The sequence below is a fragment of the Phalaenopsis equestris genome, unplaced genomic scaffold, assembly GCF_001263595.1.
Source record: "Phalaenopsis equestris unplaced genomic scaffold, ASM126359v1 Scaffold000121, whole genome shotgun sequence".
NCBI lineage: Eukaryota > Viridiplantae > Streptophyta > Magnoliopsida > Asparagales > Orchidaceae > Phalaenopsis > Phalaenopsis equestris.
The window spans coordinates 229,856-250,944 of record NW_018164563.1 but is presented as its reverse complement, the minus strand read 5'-3'; the positions used below and the strand labels follow the sequence as shown (position 1 = coordinate 250,944).

The following is a 21,089-nucleotide window of genomic DNA, read 5'->3' as shown; positions in this document are numbered from 1 at the left end:
TGATATGTATATATATATATATATATATATCATCTTTCTATAATGGATTCTTCATCCTGCAAAGACCTTGAATAATATTTGTTGGAATTTGTATCTAATGTAGGGTTTTATTTGTAAATAAATGAAGTTTAGGGATTTATTTGTAAATATCGTAACTTGTAAGGATCTATATATGCCCATCTTTAATGAAATGAAGATGGTTTTTTTTAGCATTAATTTCTATTTGGTATCAAAGCCAAACCCTAGCCAAGTGTCAAGAATTTTTATGCGTTGCCATGGTTGCTCGAGCAGCGAGGACAGAGCAGTAAGAGCACTGCTGCGACAGGATCGTAGAAGGGCAGCTTCTCACACAAGGGAAGCGGTGACGGAATCGCAGTAGGGCTGTTAAGCTCCTTTCTTTCTCGTCGTCCGCTCTCCCGAGAGCAGGAGCGGAAGAGGGGAGTTCGGAGGTTTTACATGTCCCGTGCATTCCAAGTGGAGAAGGAACTCTTGCAGCGCTGATGGGAAACTCGCGATTCAATCTTTGCATTCGAGCGAGCCCTAATCACGAAAATTGGGAGCTTCGAAGGTTGATTCCTTTCGTTTGCTATGAGAAGTGCAGATTCCTGCATGCGTAGGAATAGGGAGGTTCAAGTAGCTTCAAATGGAACAGAATCTGACAAAGGCTTTGGATCATGCATATAAAGTAAATAATAGCTAAATTGAGTTTGATCCTTGATGTTGAAATAGATCAAGGTCAATTCAGAAAGAGGAAGTTGTGCGTGATCTAGATTTGGATGCTTGTTATTGAGGATGTCAGGAGGCGATAGTACGGGAAGTAAATGATTGGAGTTTCTGAGAAAGATAGATCCTGAAGTTTTGAAGGTTTTGATTTGGCTCTTACAGAGAGCTAGTGATTTAGCTGGAGCCACTTTCTCAACACTTACTCTGACTCAGGTTCTCAACACTTACTCCGACTCAGGTGAAACTAGATCTATCTTCTGTGTGTGTGAAGCTTGATGGACCTGCCACATATCTGAGTTGGTTGCGTCGTATTGAGATTGCTCTAGTAGGGAAGAGATTAGAGTGATATCTGATGGCAGTCAAGGCTGAGCCAGAGGGTGATGGTGCTGAAGGGGATTAGTGGAGGATAACACACGCCTTACTTTACACTTGGCTTCTCAACTCGATGACTCCGTCGATTGTTTTGTCAGTAGATGACATTCAAAAGATAAATGACATATGGGCAAAGCTGAAGTGGACCTATACTAGGATTGAAAATCACATGTGGGTGTTACCAGATTCAGTATGACATAGAGTACTGATACAGAGTGATAGATCGATTTAGGAGTATTCCATGGAGCTGGAACGACTGTGGCAAGATCTTGATCACTTCTCACCTATGTTGAGCTGTGACGATCCTGGTGCAAGAAGGGGGAGATCTTTGCACAAATGAGGACCATGCAGTTTCTTGTATACGATCAATCTTTAGAGTTACATGAGACTACACTCTGAGTTGAGTGGAATGCGATCAACCTTGGCAACCTCGAGTGAAGGAATGGACCGCTGGTGCTACAACTATAGAAAAGTGAGACACCTAAGCAAGTCTTGTCCAAATCCACCGAAGGAGAGAGAGACCGGTGGACGTGGACAGTCTAGAGACTGTAGTTATAATCGTGAAGGCCGATAGGGTGGAAGGGGACTACCGGGCAAATCTGATGACAATGGAGAACGTAGGAGAGATAGGGGTTATCTTTACCTGTGAGGATCACAAGCTCCTTGAGATGTTAAAGATGAAACAAAAAGCAATAGGTGATGTGACTGAGAATGCATCCACCTTATCATCATCAAAGGGGAACACAGCTACTTGAGCTCACTTAGCTAAAGGTTCTCCTCATACATTTTCTCTTGCCGTCATATCCACTATAAGATTACCAGAATGGATTGTAGATTCCTGTGAATTTCGATATGTGACATGTAACGTTAGTGAGTTGTCTTTCTATACTCATTTAACAGTTCCAAAGAACATTAGACTACTGATGGTACAACACAGCCTGTTATTGGTAAGGATACAGTAAAATGTATCAATTCTATGACTTTGTCAAATGTTTTGAATGCTCCTTTCTTTTCAGTGAGCCTTTTATTCATTAGTGTCCTTATTCTCCAACAAAAATGTAGTGTTTCTTTAGATATTCCTAAGGTGATCTTTCAAGAGAAGGGAACTGTTGGAAACTTGAGACTGACACATGACATAGTGGACTCTGGTACTTGGATAAAGAAGAGATGAACTCAACACTGACATCCATGGTAGGGTGTGCTAGAGTAGGAGGATCCTGGAGAAGTACGGAGGATGTGTTGTTGCGAAATCACATGCGTTTGAAACTCTTCGTTTAGTCTTTGAGCTATTTGTATCTGTATTTGTGTACGAAGGCAAAAACAAAAACATGTGTGTGATGCATGCGGGTTGGGCAAGCATATTAGGAACTCTTATGTTAGTTATGGTAATAGAAGTTGTGTTTTTAATTTGGTGCATTCAGATAAATGGGGACCTTGTTCCACAACTTCGGTGAATAATTAAATATATTTTATGAATTTCATATATTATTTTTTTCGTGTTGTTTGGTTATATTTGATAAAAATTAAAAGTGATACTTTAGATATTACCTTTAAATTATATCCTCCGTACTTCTCCCGGATCCTCCTACTCTAAACATTTTATTCATTTGTGTCATTATTCTTCAACTAAAATGTAGTGTTTCTTTAGATATTCCTAAGGTGATTTTTCAAGAGAAGGGAACTGCTGGAAACTTGAGACTGACACATGACATAGTAGACTCTGGTACTTGGATAAAGAAGAGATGAACTCAACACTGACATCCATGGTAGGGTGTGGTAGAGTAGGAGGATCCGGGAGAAGTATAGAGGATGTGTTGTTGCGACATCACAGACGTTTGAAACACTCTTCGTTTAGTCTTTTGAGCTATTTGTATCCGTATTTGTGTAAGAAGGCAAAAACAAAAACATGTGTGTGATGCATGCGAGTTGGACAAGCATATTAGGAACTCTTATGTTAGTTTTGGTTATAGAAGTTGTGTTTTTAATTTGGTGCATTCTGATAAATGGGGACCTTGTTCCACAACTTCGGTGAATAATTATAGATATTTTTTGAATTTCATATATTATTTTTCTCATGTTTTTTATTATATCTGATGAAAATTAAAAGTGATGTAAATGCTTGCTTTAAAGACTTTCACATGGCAATTTAGATTCAATACGGTGCAGTAGTGAAAATATTGAGGTCTGATAATTAAACAAATTATACTAATAAGACATTTGGGGAGTACATGCCAGCGAATACAACATTAAACCACTCGTTCGTACACATTGACACAAAACAAAGTATCGGAGAGGAAGAGCAGACACTTTCTAGAGGTAGATGAAAGCATGATGATCTTGATGAATTTCCCAAAGCACTTATGGGGGTAAACAATTTTGACAACCCCTCAATTGATCAACAATTTTCCTTTAAGTGTGTTAGAGTCACAATCTCCTTGTGAGATGAAAGGAGATAATGGCGGGATCTTCCCATTGAAGTTTTTTAGTTGTGTATGTTTTGTGAATGGCAGGTAGCCATCAGTAAGGGAGCTGAATGCTATAGCTGTGAAGTGTGTTTTCATGGGTTATTATGCTACCCAAACAGGATATGTTTGATGGAGTCCGATAAAGAAGAGATTGTTTGTGAGCATAGATGTGTCATCTAGAGAACTCAAATTGTACTACACCCTATAGGTGACCTCACTCTTTGGTGACTTGTCAGATACTGGAGGTATGAGGCGTGAGTGGGAGAGTAGTGATGGTTAGAGATTGATACATGTGGGAACGATGCCTTGTCCCGTTTTGTGGGAAGGATTGGCTGAGAAAGAGCCGTAAAACGAGGAAAATGAGTCTGAAGTTGGAGGGATTCAAGCTCAAGGGAAGCTGAGGGTGTATTTAAGTAGGAAGAGGCAGAATGAAGGAAAGGTGCCCGTCGTGCTTCTCATGATATCAAGTCCCTTGTCCGGTACTACCCTGACTCTTGAGACACCTACACCATCCACTTCAGAATTCGATTACCTCAGTGATATGATTCCTCTCCCTTTTTCTCCCATTCCCATGGCTTTAAGGATGACTTCTTGCAGCAATGAAAAGTCATTCTCTTGATTGTTTTGGCTTCTCTCATGATATTGCTCAGTTTGTCTCATACTTTACATATTGCATGTACACTTAGCATTCATTGCATCTTTGACCATTATTTTTATACCAAGTGTTGATAGGTAGCTAAGGAGGATCCAAATTGGAAGTCTGCCAGGCTGGAGGAACTTGGTGCTCTCAATAAGAACAAGAAGTGGAAGATTGTATCATTGGCAACGGGGAAATAACAGTTGGGTGTAAGTGAATCTTTACAGCCAAACAAAATCTAGACGGGAAAGTGGAGTGTTACAAGGCACAATTGGTGGCGATAGAGTACAGTCAGATGTATGACATCAACTATAACGAGAACTTTGCACCGGTAGTGAATATGGCACATTGAGGACATTGGTTTCTCATGCTGTGAATGGTGGGTGGAGGTTGCACCAACTCAATGTGAAGAATGCTTTTATTCATGATGAGTTAGTGGAAAAGGTTTATATGGACATACTACCAGGGTTTAGTACAGATCAGATAATGAGCAAGGTGTGCAGGCTCAGGAAGTTGCTTTATAGTTCAAAGCAGTCTTCTCGAGCTTGATTTGATAAGTTTAGAAAAATTATGGTGGACATGGAATATTAACATATCAAATGCCGACCATACGATGTTTTTTCGTCAAAATGGTGGTCACATCACTATGTTTGTTGTGTATGTTGATGATGTGATTATTACTGGCGATGATGAGACAAATAATTTGAGGTGAAAGATCTTGGACAGCTTAGATACGTCCTTGGGTTTGAGGTGACCCGTGGACCCTAGGGTATGGTCTTGGCTCAGAGAAATTTTATACTAGATCTCATCACAGAAACAAACATGTTGAGATGCAAGCCTGCAGTCTCTCCAATTAATCAGAATGGTAAGCTGAGTGCAGAAGTTGGAGAGCCAGTTAATCGTGAGAGATATCAGAGATTGGTGGGTCGTCTGATTTATTTGAGTCACACGCGTCCTGACATCTCATTTTTAGTGAGCGTGGTGAGCCCTTATATACATGATCCAAGGAAGGGTCATATGGATGCAGCTTATTGGATTCTGAGGTGCCTGAAGAGTGCACCAGAGAAGGGGTTGATCTTAAGGAAGAATGAACATGTAGGCATTGAGGGCTATTGTTGCTCGGATTGGGCGAGTTGTGCTGATGGCAGGAGCTCCACATCTGCATACTGTATGTTCGTAGGGGGCCACTTGGTCTCTTGAAAGAGCAATAAATAGTCGGTACTAGTGAGGTCAATAGCAAAGGTAGAGTATAGGGGGGTCGTGGTCTTAGGATCTGCTGAGATGATGTTGATATGAGCCTGGTTGGTAAAAAGAGCTCAAGGTGGACTAAGCAGCTCAAATGAAGTTGTGGTACGACAACAAGCCAGCGATAAACATCGCCAAGAACCCGGTGCAACATGATAGAACCAAACATGTGGAGATTGATGGATCCTTCGTCAAGGAAAAGCAAGTGGTTGACTGTTTCACCGAAGGACTTAGCTCATTAGAATGAGCTTAGTGAATATGTTTTGCCCATCTTAAGGGGGAATATTGAGATTTGTATCTACTGTAGCGTCCTATATGTAAATAGATGAAGTCTAGGGATTTATTTATAAATGTTGTAACTTGTAAGGCTCTATATAAGCCCGTCATAAATGAAATGAAGGTGGTTTTTTGAGTGGTAATTTCTATTATATGTGATTATGAAGGCTTTTGAAATTTCTGGATAATTACATTTAAACCACCTGAAATACTGATATTTTTAAATTAACCGCCCAGATGATTTTTTTGAACTACCAAACCGATGATTTACGTACGCCACGATCAAGATATTGAGAATTTGATAAAAATGAAAAATATGGTTGGGGTTTTACCATGAATTTTGATATTTGAGTGAGAATTTAAAAAATGAGGATGGTTGATTTGTAAATTGGAATTTTCGGGTGTTCTGTATGTAGTATCCCCTTGAATTTTCTAAATGCATGATTATGATCAATTTTATCTTTTGTTTCTATTTGTTTTTTAAAAAATCCTTTTTTGGTACTTTTTCTTTCTATATTTTTTTTATATTAAAAAGTTAATTTATTTTTAAAAACATTAAATTTTTTTTTAAGTGTTTTGAATATTTTTAATAACAACTATTATTACCAAATATATTATATTTTATATCAAAACATAAATAAAACAACAAAAAATAAAAATAAAGTACAACAATGATCCCAAACACCCCCTAAGTTTGTGAACCTGTGGAATTTTTGGCGTCTTCATGAGAAAAAAATTGTTTTGCACCAAATTGTTATTGCATTCAACTTGTATTTTACAATTTACTGTTTGTAAATTGCTTATTGTCATTCATTATTTTCCAAAGGTTAGTTCTGTAATAAAATTCAAAATGACATTATTTCCCTTTGAACAGCTGGTGCCACCGCATACTTCCTATTCAAGAAACTTGTTGCTTGACAGAGAAGGACGTACAGGCAGTTGTAACTAGGCTTGCACAGTGGTATTTTAGCTGTCAATTTGACAAACCCCAAAAATCAATTAAGGTAGCGTTGATAGTATCTTCTATTATCTTATTTCACTCTATTACGGGCGTTTACGTACATAGCACACAATTCTTTTGTATTAACATAAATCCCATCAAAACATTCCTATTTACAAATCCATCACTCAAATTTTTAATATCACTTCAAAAATAGTATTATTATCACTTTTTAAAAGTTAAATTCATCTTTTCATATGTAGTTTTAAAGTGCCAAAATGCTATGTATATAAATATGTAAATTTAAGAGTGAGATATGTAAATAAACAAGAAATGTGTGCTAAGTATAAATTTCCCTTTTTATTTTCCTACTCATGTGACTTTTGTTGCTGAAGTGATTATTGCAAATAATTATGATATGAAAGAATATTCGCTCGTATTTATACTGGATGGTATGGTTGTCATTTTCATTAGCGACATTTACATACATATCACCCAATTCTTATGTATTTACATGTCTAACACCTAAATTTTGATATATACATTTATACCACCCAAATCTTTCTTAATAAATAAAAAAGTCTATTATTTTAACATTTAAATATTGAAATACACCTTTTCATGTACGGATTAGGTTGATACATGTAAAAAATTAAATTTAGATGTCAGATATTTTAACTTTCGAACCTGATCTGCGAAGAGTAGTTAAACTTATACATGTTATATGGAAATTGGTTAATTTTATAATTTTACTTTGATGCAAAAGATAAAAGGAAAAAAAAATGGGTATTTTGGAATATTTTACATCAACTGTCATCTTTTTTGATCTTGGTTTAATTGGTCATTATCACTGCTATAACTACTTTTAGGGATATTGTGAACATTACTTATTACTAATTAGAGGTTTAAATTAGCCGAATTTCAGCGAGTCTGATTCTTGTTCATATTCGACTTGTTCGATTTTTTGAGATTCCCAAGATCCCTCATATAATTTATAACCCTCTAAATATAGAGTTATAACAAATATGAAATATAATCATTAGTATTTTCGAGATCTTTTAACACTCCCCCTCAAGTTGGGTTGTACAGATTGTATATGCCCAACTTATTACCTAATTCTTCAAAGTTGATTCTTGGGATAGGCTTAGTGAGGATATCTGCTGTTTGATGTCGGGAAGGAATGAATGCAAGTTCGGCGACCTCTCTCTCAATGTTTTCTGAGATGAAGTGCCGATTGATCTCGATGTGTTTCATTCTGTCATGATGTACTGGATTCTTTGCAATGCTGATGACTGCCCGGTTGTCGCATTGTAGTTTGATAGTTTTTTCAGTTAGCATTCCGAGTTCGCTGAGTATTCTTCGAATCCACATTCCTTCATAGATCCTGAGTTCAAGAGCTCTGAATTCAGCTTCAGCGCTGCTTCTTGATACCACAGACTATTTTTTGCTTCTCCAAGTGACTAGGTTTCCCCATACATAAGTGCAATAGCCGGAAGTCGATCGCAGTTCGAGACATCCCCTGCCCAGTCTGTGTCTGAATACACTTCTATACTTCGATCTTTATTACTTTGAAACAGTATCCCTTTGTCTGGAGTCATCTTGAGGTATCTCAAGATTCTGTAAACTGCATTCACGTGTTCTTCCGTAGGGCTGTTCATGAATTGGCTAACAACACTAACACAAAAACCAACGTCGGGTCGTGTGTGTGATAGATAGATGAGTCACCCCACGAGTTACTGATATCTCCCCCTATCCACAGGTGCATTATTTTTCTCAGTGTCTATCTTCTTGTAGGGATCCATTGGAGTATCGACGGGTTTGCAACCGAGCATACCTGTTTCCTTCAACAGGTCCAATGTATATTTTCGATATTCCTCATTTGATCGAGCTAGTTCCATGCCAAAAAAGAACTTTGGGTTTCCAAGTTCATTGATTTTGAATTCCCGATTAAGAAGCTTTGTCAGATTTGTGAGTTCTTCTTCGTGATTTCTAGTGAGGATGATATCGACGACGTATACGATTAGAATTGCAATCTTCTTTTCAGGAGAGGTTTTCACGAATAGAGTGTGATCTGCCTAACACTGAATATACTCATATTTTGTCATTGATTTTGCAAATCTATCGAACCATGCTCGGGGTGATTGTTTGAGGCCGTACAATGATATGAGGCCGTACAATGATTTTTGGAGTTTGCAGACTTTGTTGTTTGGAAATGATGCTTCTAGTCCAGGAGGTGCTTCCATGTAAACTTTTTCTTCCAAATTGCCATTTAGGAAATCATTTTTCACAACAAGTTGATTTAGCTATCAGTCTTCATTGAGAGAGATTCTGATGGTGTGAGGTTTGACCACAGGAGCAAAGGTTTATTGGTAATTAATACCGTAGGACTGTGAAAAACTTTTTGCCACAAGACGTGTTTTTAATCTCTCAATTGTACCATCTGCCTTGTATTTGATTTTGAAGATCCATTTGCAGCTGATTGCTTTCTTTCCCTTTGGCAGGTCTGAAACAGTTCATGTATAATTCTTTTGTAGGGCTCTTACCTCATTGATGGCCGCTTTCCACCCCGGGTGTTTGAGAGCTTCATCTATGGTGTTTGGGACTTGTGTATTGTCGAATGCAGTGATATAGGCTTGGTAGACTGAAGATAGTCTTTCATAGGACACAAAGTTGGAGATCAGATGCATCATGTGTTCGTACCTAATTGGAGGTCGGATGGACCTAACACCTTTTCTTAAAGCAATTGGAATGTCAGAGTCATCAATCATAGTTATAGTAGATTCATGTTCAAGTGTGTTCGTACTTGAGTGAATTTCTGTAGGAGTTGGATCCGGTTCTGACTCTTGGATTGGTGTTGGATGTGTTGGGTGATCTATGTGCAAGTTAGACACTTGAGGACTAGCTGGAGACTAATTGTTAGGTACATTTTCATGTGACTTGGATGAACTTGCTGAATCCGAGTTGGGAGATAATGAGTTCGGTTCAAGGGACCAGGATTTGGTGTGTGGTGGTATGAAATCGTTGTCCCCCCAAGACTGATATTCCCTTAAAGTCTCCAATTGTATATTAGAATTGGGGTAGTATGGCTGATTTTCAAAGAATTTGACATCCATAGTGTTGTAGGTTTTTCTAGTGAGATGAGAGTAACACTTATACCCTTTTTGAATAGGCGAGTAGCCGAGAAAAATACATTTAGTAGATTTGGGGTCAAGTTTGCTTTAGTGTGGGGAACTGATTTGAGAAGGAGTTGGACTGAACTTTGAAATTTGAGGACCCGAGAATGCATCCTGTTGATGAGGTAGGCTGTAGTGGATACAACGTCACCCCAAAAAACCTTAGGCAAGTTAGAGGACAACATGAGGCAGCAGACCACCTCGAGAAAGTGGCGGTTCTTGCGTTCGACGATCCCATTTTGTTGAGTGTCGACGTAATAACTGAGATGGAGGATGCCTTTAGAGGAGAGATAAGAGTCGAGGACGGAAGCGAAGTACTCCTTTGCATTATCAGTCTTGAGTGCCTGGATGGATGTTTGAAATTGTGTTTGGATCATCGGACAAAATTGTTCAAATATGTGACAAATAATTGTTCAAATATGTGACCGACTGCAGATTTATCTTTCATAAGAAATAGCCACGTTAGTCGAGTGTGATCATCAATAAAGGAGACAAAACACCTAGTCTTGGTAAGGGTTGTAACATAGGATGGACCCCACATATCACTGTGAATGAGTGCAAAGGGCCGAGAAGAGGTGTAACTAACATATGGAAATGACGTGCGAGTGTGTTTAGCAAGTTGACAATTTTCACATTGAAAAGAATTAACATCTTTATTGATAAATAAATTTGAAAATAGTTTTGCAAGATAGATAAAATTTGGATGACTGAGAAAAAAATGTCATAACATGATCTCAGAATCTTTATTGACACTAGAATTGAAGACAAAATGATGGGCAGACAAATGGCCGCAGCGAGGTCGTGGTGGTGAAGTACCGTTGATGACGTAGAGACCCGAGCACAACTCAACATTGCCAATCATTGTCCCCAAGTCTGCATTTTGAAATTCACATGTGGTAGTGAAAAATTTAGCAATACACCTCAGATCTCTAGTCAACTTTCCGATGGATATTAAATTGTAATTTAAAGTAGGAACATGAAGCACAAATCGGAGTAGACTGTTTTGGGTGATGCGCACGCAGCCAAAGCCGGCGACTTTGGAGACAGACCATCGGCAATGCAGATGGTGGAGTTGTCTCCACACGACATATAGTCGTGGAGAAGGGAGACATCGCCAGCCATGTGATGAGAAGTGTCGGAATCGATGATCCACTGACCGAGAGATCCTTGATTGACTGTGAAGGCATGATAGAACGTACCTTGATGCGCGAGCAGGCCGATGATGTTGTCGGGAACAACCAAATCGATGGTTTGCCGATCAGTTTGTGCAGCAAATCTAGTTGCTCTTTGCTGAATGGACTTGGCGCTGGTGCAGAAAGATCATCGACAACGACGATGCTGTTGCCAGGGGAAGCGCGATTAGACCGAGGCTTCCAATCGACTGACTTTCCATGAAGCACCCAACACGTGTCTTTATTATGGCCTGGTTTACGGCAGTAGTCACACTAGGGACGACCCTTAGGTGATGAGTTGTCGCTGTGTCGAGGCGAAGGAACCCGAGCTGCAAGTGCGGAGGCGTCAACTGAGAGATTAAGCGAATTGGAGATTAAGCCAAAGCATGACTTTCTGGCGGCTTTCTTCGCGGCTAACCTCGGAGAAGGCATCGCGAATGCTCGGTAGTGGTTTGAAGCCTAATACACGAGAACAAACATGATCAAGAGAGTTGTTGAGGCCGAGAAGGAATTTAAATATCCTTTTCTGCTCGATGATCTAACGATATAAGTTGGAGTCCGGAGTGCATGATCAGACATGAACTTCATACATGTCAACCTGCTGCCAGTAACGTGAGAGGATATTAAAATACTGAGTCACAGATTGATCACCTTGGCGAAGATTGTGGAGGATTGACTCAATCTCGAAGAGCTTGGATGTGTTATCTGAGTGCGAGTATGTCTCTCGAGCAGCATCCCAAATACTCTTGGCCGTGCCGTAGAGAACAAAATTTTCGCCGATGTTGGTCATGGAATTAATTAACCACGACATGACCATGTGGTTTTCTTCTTTTCATGTCCGAAATTTTGTGTCATCCTTGGTCGGAGCGACGACATCACCGGTGATATAGTTGTCATTGCCTCTGCCACAGATAAACATCATGACGGATTGAGACCACTGGAGTTAGTTCTGGCCGTTGAGTTTATGACCAGTGATGAGGGAGGAAGTGCCATCGATTCCGATTGGAACATGGGCAGATGAGGCGGAGGACTTGGGAGGAAGAAGAAGAAGTCATACCGAAGAAGATTGATACGACTCTGATACCATGAGAAGATATGAGAGGACTTGATTTTATTGATGAAAAGAAGAGTGTAAATGCCCTTTACAGGACTTACTGGTAAGGAAATCAGTAAAAATAAAACATAATAGAAAAAGAAATGAATAATAACAAAATATACTAATTTAAAGAGAAATAAATTGAGATTCCTAAGATCCCTCATATAATTTATAACCCTCTAAATATTATAACCCTCTAAATATATATAACAAATATAGAATGTAATCATTAGTATTTTCGAAATCTTTCAACAAATATGAACTACTTAGCGAACTGAACACAAGCTGTTAGTGAACGATAAGCTTTTCTGCCAGCCCTATTACTAATGTAAGAGTAGCATTCTTGTACCGATTGTCTTTAGATATCATTATGAACTTTTGTGCATTTGCTTACTGCAAGTAATTCCATGCAGCAAGCAGTTGACTTTTGGCCTCTCCTAACACATGCATGCATATTGAAGGCATCTTCTCACCTTATATGTAGAAAATTTATGGAATTTGGTTGCAACTGATAAAGTCAACCAGTTGTACGCTATAGCTAAGCGTCATAAGGCTTCTTAGGGTAAAATCTTCCTTCAACCTGATGATTTTGATTTGAGGTTATTAAGCATCAATGCTTGCGTGAGGATAAATACTTTTTGGATAAAAATGTTAATGGGACATTAAATTGATTTAAATCAAGTTGGAAAGGAATATGGTTGAAAGCTAGGCATCTATTCCTTTTTAGATTATTTACAAATGAAAGAGATTTCAGGGTGATCTTAACAAAGTATTTTCTGTGATCAATTATCAGTTGGTAATTTAGTGAGCAAATTATTTTAATTATTGGACTTTAAATTTGATAAGTTAAATTTGTACATAAACCATATGCTAGAAATTTCTTTATATTGTAGTTTTGCACAATTGTTACCTATCAAATATTTAGAAGTGAGCCTGCAATCAAAGCATGAAAAACATGAATTGAAGTATTAAATGCATGTTAACATTTCATGAAATTGACACATTTTATAAGTAGGATAGTTCACATTAAAGAATTGATTGCTCTTGAAAAATGCTTTATTTCATTCATAAAACTAGTAGGACATGGTCACCATACATCAGAATGTATCAAATCAAATACACCAGAGCTCCGATTCCCATAACTGACATAAGAGGTCCTAGTGAATTTGCCAAACTCACAAGCATCACACACCGGTTTCTCCTTACGTGACTTTTCATGCATAGATGGATACAATTGACTCAATAACTTAAAACTAGAATGTCCCTTACGTCTATGTTGTAGAAGTAACACATCTTCGACGTTCCTCCTAGATTCTCCTACTACAACACTTTCCACCATGGATGGCAGAGCTAAGTCCATCTCTTCTCAGTCCAAGTAACAGAGTCCGCTTTGCCACGTTCCAATCCCAAGTGTCCGACTCTTCCTTTTCTCTTGGAAGATTATCTAAGGAATATCAAAAGAAATAATGCATTTTAACTAGAGAATAATGACACTAATGTATAAGAGATTTACTGAAAAAGAAGCATGCAAAATATTTAACAAAGTCACATGATTGGTAAATCTCACTGTACCCTTACTAACTACAACTTGCGCTGTACCATCAACAACCTCTATACTCTTTGGTATTGCTAAATGAGTATATGAAGAGAACTCCCTAGAAGTATCTGTCACGCGAAGAGAAGTATCATAATCTATGATTCATTCTAATGATCCTGTAGTGAATATAGAGGCAAGAACAAGTGTGTTACCAGTACCTTTGTGAAGTGGGCATAATTTACAACATTACCCCTTGATGTCGATGGATTTTAAACATCCTCGGCTCCACTTCTTGTTGCTTTTTGCTTTCTCTTCAATAACTCTAAACACTAATAATCTTCAGTAGTAAAGATCACACTTGTCTCTCTCTCATCCTCGACTATCGTCAGATTTGCCTGGTAGCACCTTCTTTCACCTTTCCGACACCCACGAACTCGACCACGACCTCTACAGTGTCCTTGTCCACTAGTCTCTCTCTCTTTGGGTAATTTTGGACAAGCCTTGGTCAGGTGTCCCGCTTCTCCACAGTTGTAGCGCCTTCAGGTCTCCCTCTGGGCACTTGTCGGACATGAGCTCTAGGCAGCCAAAGCTGATCGTGCACCTAGAAGACCACTCGACTCAAAGTGTAGTTTCATGTGACTCTCTTCCCGCAACATAGCAGCGCTAACCTCATCTAATGAAGGAATTGTTGCCTGGTCTAGGAGGACCGATCTCCTATGATAAAAAAATTAGTTCATATGAGTCAGAAATGACATAGTCCTCATCTGTGCAAAGATCTTCCCTTTCTTGCTCCCCGGATCATCACAACTTAACATAGGTGAGAAGTGATCAAAATCTTTCCACTGTCGCTCCAACACTATGGAGTACTCCTGAATTGATCTATCATCGTGTATCACTATCTATTTGTCGCGCTGAATCTGGAACACCCTCATGTGGTTCTCAGTCCCAGTATATGTTCTCTTCAGCTTTGCCCATATGTCATTCACCTTGCGAATGCTATCCACTGATGTCACAATTGATAAAACCGACAAATTGAGTAGCCAAGTATAAATCAATGCATGTGCAGTCCTCCACTCATCCCTGTCAACACTGTCACTCTTGGGCTGGACTTCCGTTAGTTATTCTTTTAGTCTCTTCCCTATTAAAGCAGCCTCGATCCGACGTGACTAACTTAGATACGTGGCCGGTCCATCAAGCTTTAGATCCACAGGAGAGAGATCCAGTTTCACCTGTGTCGGAGCACTTGTTGAGGTAGTAATTCTCGTCGAGACATTAGCTTTATGTATGAGCCCGATCAAAACCTCAGGATCTATCTTACCAAAAAGTTTCAAACCTTTACCTCCCACTATCTCTGTCCCCTGACGTCCTCAATATTACTATTCCCCAACTTTCGTTGTCCTCTCATGCACAATAGCCAAAATTTTCTCCTCCACCACTTGGCTTCACACGCGCTTCAACCTAAGTGAAGCCACGCCCGAGCTGCTCAAGCCATTCTGCAAGACCCTCTGCCCGATCCTCCCCGCACAAACAACTGAAGCCTTCCCCACAATTTCTTTGACGTTCCACACAACCGAGCCCGTCAAACCGTCCCTCTCCTTCTGTACTGTCGCGCCTCACGAGCATCTATCGTTATCATCTCTAATCGCGACTCGCAATCTCTTTTTTGTCTTCCAGTTAGCTCTAATTGCGACTTGTTTGGCTTCTATTTCGGCTTTGATCGCCCGATACCTTCGTTGATGTTCCAACTAGCTTTAATCGTGATGGTTTCGCAATGAATAGGCCATCCGTCTGAATCACTACGGTTTCGTGATGAGCAGGCCACCAGTTCCAGTTAGCTCTAATCGCGATTGTTTCGTGATAAAAACGTTGCTCGCGAAGTCGATGATGCACTCCGATTAACCATTAGGGTTAGGCTCTGATACTATAAAGAATTGACTGCTCTTGAAAAACTTTTTATTTCATTCAACATATGTGTTTAAATAGCTGTTATAATATTTAACAAATAAATCCAATAAAATCTTCTAATTACACATAACTCACAACATGTATTTATAACATATATATTTGAAGCATGAAGTTCGTCAACATATTTAACATGAAAGATTTATATATTTAAATGTATTGCAATGAAAATGAATGATGTATGCACTCAAATGTTCTTTATGAAAATAAATGAGCTTAAGAGAGGTTATCTATGTAATGATATAATTATGACAATCTTTACATGTCGGATAGCTAATGCGAGCTCATATAAAATCAAACTGATCTTCAAATTGATATGTTTATAATAAATTATAGAAGTAGGGCGACATCTGTAAGCCTATTTATAGTCAAAAGGGTTCGTGAAGTGATATATTTAGTGCAATCTATATAGGTTGAGTGACAAAGATGAGTCCATATAGAGTAAAAATGATCTTCAAGCTAATATCTTCAATCCTTTTTAATTTTTTCACGAATATTACTAGTCTTGTGCACTCCCTAAATAGATACCATTTGAATTCATTTCTGAGAACAACATTTGTTATTTATATCTTCTATATATATTGTTTAAAAACTCCAATATTTTGCAAATGACTTGAAATTTGACCTATTTTTGGTTCTAATTTCATAATTCCAAATATATATTGGAAGATTTACATACATATCACTCAATTCTTTTGAATTTACATATCTAACACCTCAACTTCAATTTTTACAAACATACCGCGATACCTATGCATGAAATTGTGTAATTTCACTTTTTAAAAGTTAAAATGCGGGTATTTTTGAAGTGATATGAAAGCTTTGGGTGGTAGAAATGTAATAAGTTCACGTGTTAGATATGTAAACGCATAAAAATTGGGCGGTATGTTTGTAAATGCTCCATTTATATTTTTGGTGATAATTGTCTGATTTGCTATATTAACTATCTGATTTATTGCTAAATTAAATTATTAAACCTATTGTGATGATCTCATCATCAACACAGTTTGCAGTTGGTTTTAACAGAAGAGGCATTGAGGAGACAGAGTTGAAGAATAAGAACTGCATTGCTCTGTTGGAAAGGAATAAATGTTTCAGTGTTGTGGCTGGAGCATTTAAAAAGGTTGTGGAAAATTCTGTTGTGGATCTGAATTCTCCTGAGGTAATTCTCATGTCATTGTTTTCCCTTTCTTTGTAGTTCTAAATGATGAGTTTAAGAAGTTACTCTCTTAATAAGCTCTTAGTTTCATGGAAATTTTTTCTTTTTTTTTCTTGTTTTTGTCGTCTTTTTAGATGGCCTCTTTATGTTGTCGGGAGCATTACATTTTTACAAGAAAATAATCCCATGAAATGTATAGAGAAAAAAATTATAATAATTATTTTAGGTTTTGTCTTATATTAATTTTCATGATTGTTATATGGGATTACATTAAAGTATAAAATTAATAAAATTTAATATTATCTTATAATATGATTGATTGAAACCATTGATATTTGTGATATATTTCTCAAATAGTTGTTTTAATTGATTGAATAATTATCATATTTGAAATTAGATCAATAATTAAAATACCAACATATTTTAATGTAAAGAATAATTAAAATTATTATTTTTTGATTAATTTAATATATTAATAATTTGTATAGAGAAAATTCTTTCCAGCTTGATTATTTATAATAATTACAATAGAATGGAGTTTTCTATTGATTGTACATTATATGCTATATTAAAGAATCTCATTCTGAAACTGATTTAAGTCCTTAAGCAATTTGAGAAGTGAAAGATTATCAAATTGATTATTTATTACTTAATGTTGGAAATTTTGAGATAGTAATGATAATTTATTACTTATAGATATACAATATCGTCTCACCTATGCAAGTTTAAAAAGTACAAAACTGAAAAAGAAGGTTTTCGTACGGGCGAAAAAACTATGGAACTTGGATTGGTTAAAATAACTTTGTTAGTATGAAATAAGAGTTTCTGTCATTAGACTGCACACAAATTTCAGCTAAAAAATGGTCTTTATAGCATTTAAAATCTTGGTGAAAAACTTATGCTAAATATTTGGGTGATCAAACACAATTCAAACGCAATTTAGTAAATATATAATCGAGATAGCTTTTTTACCCTCATTGAGCCTAATGATACCAAGAACAACCAAATCGGGATATGAATAGCCCTGAATCAAGCACTTAGAACCATAGTTGAAACTTCTTGTGGCCATTTGAGGGGGATAAATGACCTTCAAATACTATGTGCTTATAGTCGAAACAATCGTCTCAACAAGAACAATTCAATGAGCCCAAGGCCACATATTTCGAGTTCATCAAACTAGTGAAATGTCCTAAAAGCATGAAAGGATCATATGCATCTTATTCAAAAGATCTGATGAAATATTCAAGATTAATGTAGAAATAACCAAAGAAGCTTTATTGAAATCTATAAATAGGCTTTGATTTTACACTTTCAGGGAAGGCTTTTCCAGCAAAGAGAAATTTTGGTTTCGAAGAGAATGTTATAGCTGTGTCTGTAGTCTCTTGAAGCATTTGCAGGACATTAAAAATTGATCGATGGTGGCACTCACCATGATTTATTGTTCGACTTTGACATCTAACATTATCTGTTATCTAACATTATTGTCATTTATTGATTGATGAATGCCTATTGTTGTCGGTCGCCTAATGATAGTCATCAATTGACATTGACACATTATTGCCCTTCATCCAATGCCAGTTGACCAATGTCAATGCTTGATGCTTGTTGTTGACCATCACTTGATATTTGCCAACAATTGATGTCTAATGCTCATCAACCATAAATGTTAGAACATATTTTTTTTTTCATATGATCTTTCATTTTCTTAGGAGAACGGTCTATTCAACTGCCCATAATCACCCAAAATATAATTTTTTTTGTTGACTGTCGCTCGATGTCTATTATTGGCTGACATCTTGTATTTCTCGGTCATCAATATTTGTTGCCTATCTTGTGATTACCAATCTCCCCTCCCATTAGGAGAAAGACAAGCGGTTCGATTGCACCTTATTATTGTTTGCCTTTTGATGTTATATATTGATCAAATGATCAAAGTTCGCCAATCATTGATTTCAGATATCCATCTTCTTGGTCACCTAATCTTCTATCCTATTACAAGAATGAAGATGACATCTAATGTTCCCTAAGCATTGCTTGATGCTTGCCAATGTTCGAGACACGCCTATCTTCTTGATTGTCTAGTCTCCCTCGCATCAAGAATAACTGATCGATTGCCCAACGAAGCCTAATATTTATTATCTCTATTTGATTTATGCTCGATGTTTGTAAATAATTGACATTTATTTTATATCAACCATCAATGTTTGATGCCCTTCTTCTTGATTGTTTGATTACTATCAGAAGGACGCCCATGCCGAATGCCATGTTCTTTATTGATCTTCGTTTGACGCTTGTCAATGACCCATGTCTGATGTCCTTCAACCACCAACTTTCAACATTTGCTTCCCCAGGCATATAATGTCCTTCATATTATGAGGATAACAGAATTGAGCATCCATCATTTTCCCTCTCCCGGCTTTTTCATCAATCGTTGTCTACCTTTTTTGCATTATGACAACTCCAAGTTTCATGGTTTACGTCAGTTTCCTTATTTTAGCTCCTTATCTAAGTATGGGGAATGAACTCACGCTAGTGATATTATTTTGATTTGGTCAAATCCTATGACTTTCCCCTCTTTGTATTTCTCACTTATAAATTGTCTTCTATAATTTTTAACTTATTTTTGTGTCATTTTTTTGGTACAACATTAAAATGTTATTTTATCTGTATTATCTTAAACCTTTGAGGACCTATCAATTCAGCAATGTTCGTGGGAAACATTCTTATATCGATTAGAATGTTATTCGATGATAGCCCTACAACACATTGAGACCTCAACACCCAATTTTTGGGCATATTCATGATTAAGCATTTTTCCTCTGCTTACCTTCAAATTAAGAGTATCATAAAACTAAGCGATGTTGTCTTTATGAGGAGCAAGTTAAGATTGAGGTGTAAACCTGGCTGTAACTTTAAATGGATCTTCATAGCAACTTTGCATCATTGACAATTTGACACTATAATAGTTAGGCAAACTACTTTCCCCCGACCTTTTGTAATAACAGAAAAAAATAATATTAATAATAAATTAAATAAATAAAAAGGTGCACGTTAAAAAAGTCGTAACCCTAAACGAATCATAACATACGATTTTTCACAATTATCCTATTCAACGAACGAGCAGTGAGAGGTAACGGGAGAGATCGAGAGAGGAGAAGCTACCTTGCCCTAGCCGAAGAAGGAAGAATTCGCAGGAAGAAGCGTGACCACTGTCAATGTCGGGCCCTGTGAAGTAGAAGAGGAACGAGAAGAAATTTCGGTATTGTGTCGAGATCGAAGGCAGAGGAAGGAGAGGGAGGCGGCGACATTGATGACCTACTTGGACCACACCACGATCGAGGAGAAACTACAGCTTCTTGTTGGTGCAGTGCGAAAGAAAAGAAGTTGAAGAAAAGGAGGAAGAAGGAGATCTTCTGCTCTGTTGAGAGGAGAATGAGAGCCGACGATCCTTACATGTGGTTCTGGATCGCACAGAAATTGAAGGAGAAGAAGTGGAAAGCTCCCTGCTGCTGAGCCCACGTGAGTTAGTGCAGGTCAAAAGTTTATAAGGTATATTGAGATTTTTAATAAATTAATTTATTTATATTGTTATCTAAATATGTACAACAACAACAAAACCTTAATCCCACTAAGTGGGATCGGCAACATGAATCATTTTCCTTCATTGTGTTCTATTTAGTATCATATTTTCATTTAATTCTATTAAATTAATATCATTTTTTTATACATATTTTCATTTAATTCTATTAAATTAATATCATTTTTTATACAATAAACCCAAGTCTTCCTAGGTCTTTCTTAACATAAGTCAAACCTAATCATCAGATGGTCGACGTTTAATGTGACTAAACCATCTAAGACGACTCTCTCTAATTTTGTCCCTCAGTGGAGCTACACCAACCTTAGCACGGATATATTCATTTCACATTTTTCCTCTGTGTAAAGCCACTCATCCACCTAATCAATTTCATCTCGGCAACACTCAACTTAGCATTATGCTTCTCTTTTAAAGGCCAACATTCCACACTATGAAGCATTGCAGGTCTCAACACCATCTTATAAAATTTTCCTTTCAGTCTAAGCGGTACTTTTCATCACACAATATGTTGTTGTTTGGTTTGTTGTATATTGTTATATGAATGTGTTATAATTGTGGGTGTGTTTAATAACATTATTGGCAAGTTTTATTGAAATGAAGATTAACAATTAATGATTTCATATTCGAAGGAGAAGTTGGAGGAGCGTGCGAGTTAAGGGGGAGGATCAATCCGAACAATTTATAAGGTAAATTTTCATATTTAAATGAAGCAAATTATTCAAATGTCATAATAT

The 21,089-nt window shown here is 37.3% G+C and overlaps 1 protein-coding gene across 3 annotated transcripts in view; it reads left to right on the top strand.

Annotated features, from left to right (window-relative positions):
- LOC110021121 overlaps positions 1-21,089 on the top strand; it is a 41,606-nt gene that overhangs the window by 8,541 nt on the left and 11,976 nt on the right. For all 3 annotated transcript variants that reach the window (XR_002293614.1, XR_002293615.1, XM_020719468.1), the window contains 2 exons: positions 6,593-6,722; positions 16,605-16,760. Coding sequence is in view for 1 of the 3 variants with exons in the window: in XM_020719468.1 (XP_020575127.1) it covers positions 6,593-6,722; positions 16,605-16,760 (286 nt within the window). In the remaining 2 variants the exon portion in view is untranslated. The remainder of the gene's footprint in view (positions 1-6,592; positions 6,723-16,604; positions 16,761-21,089) is intronic.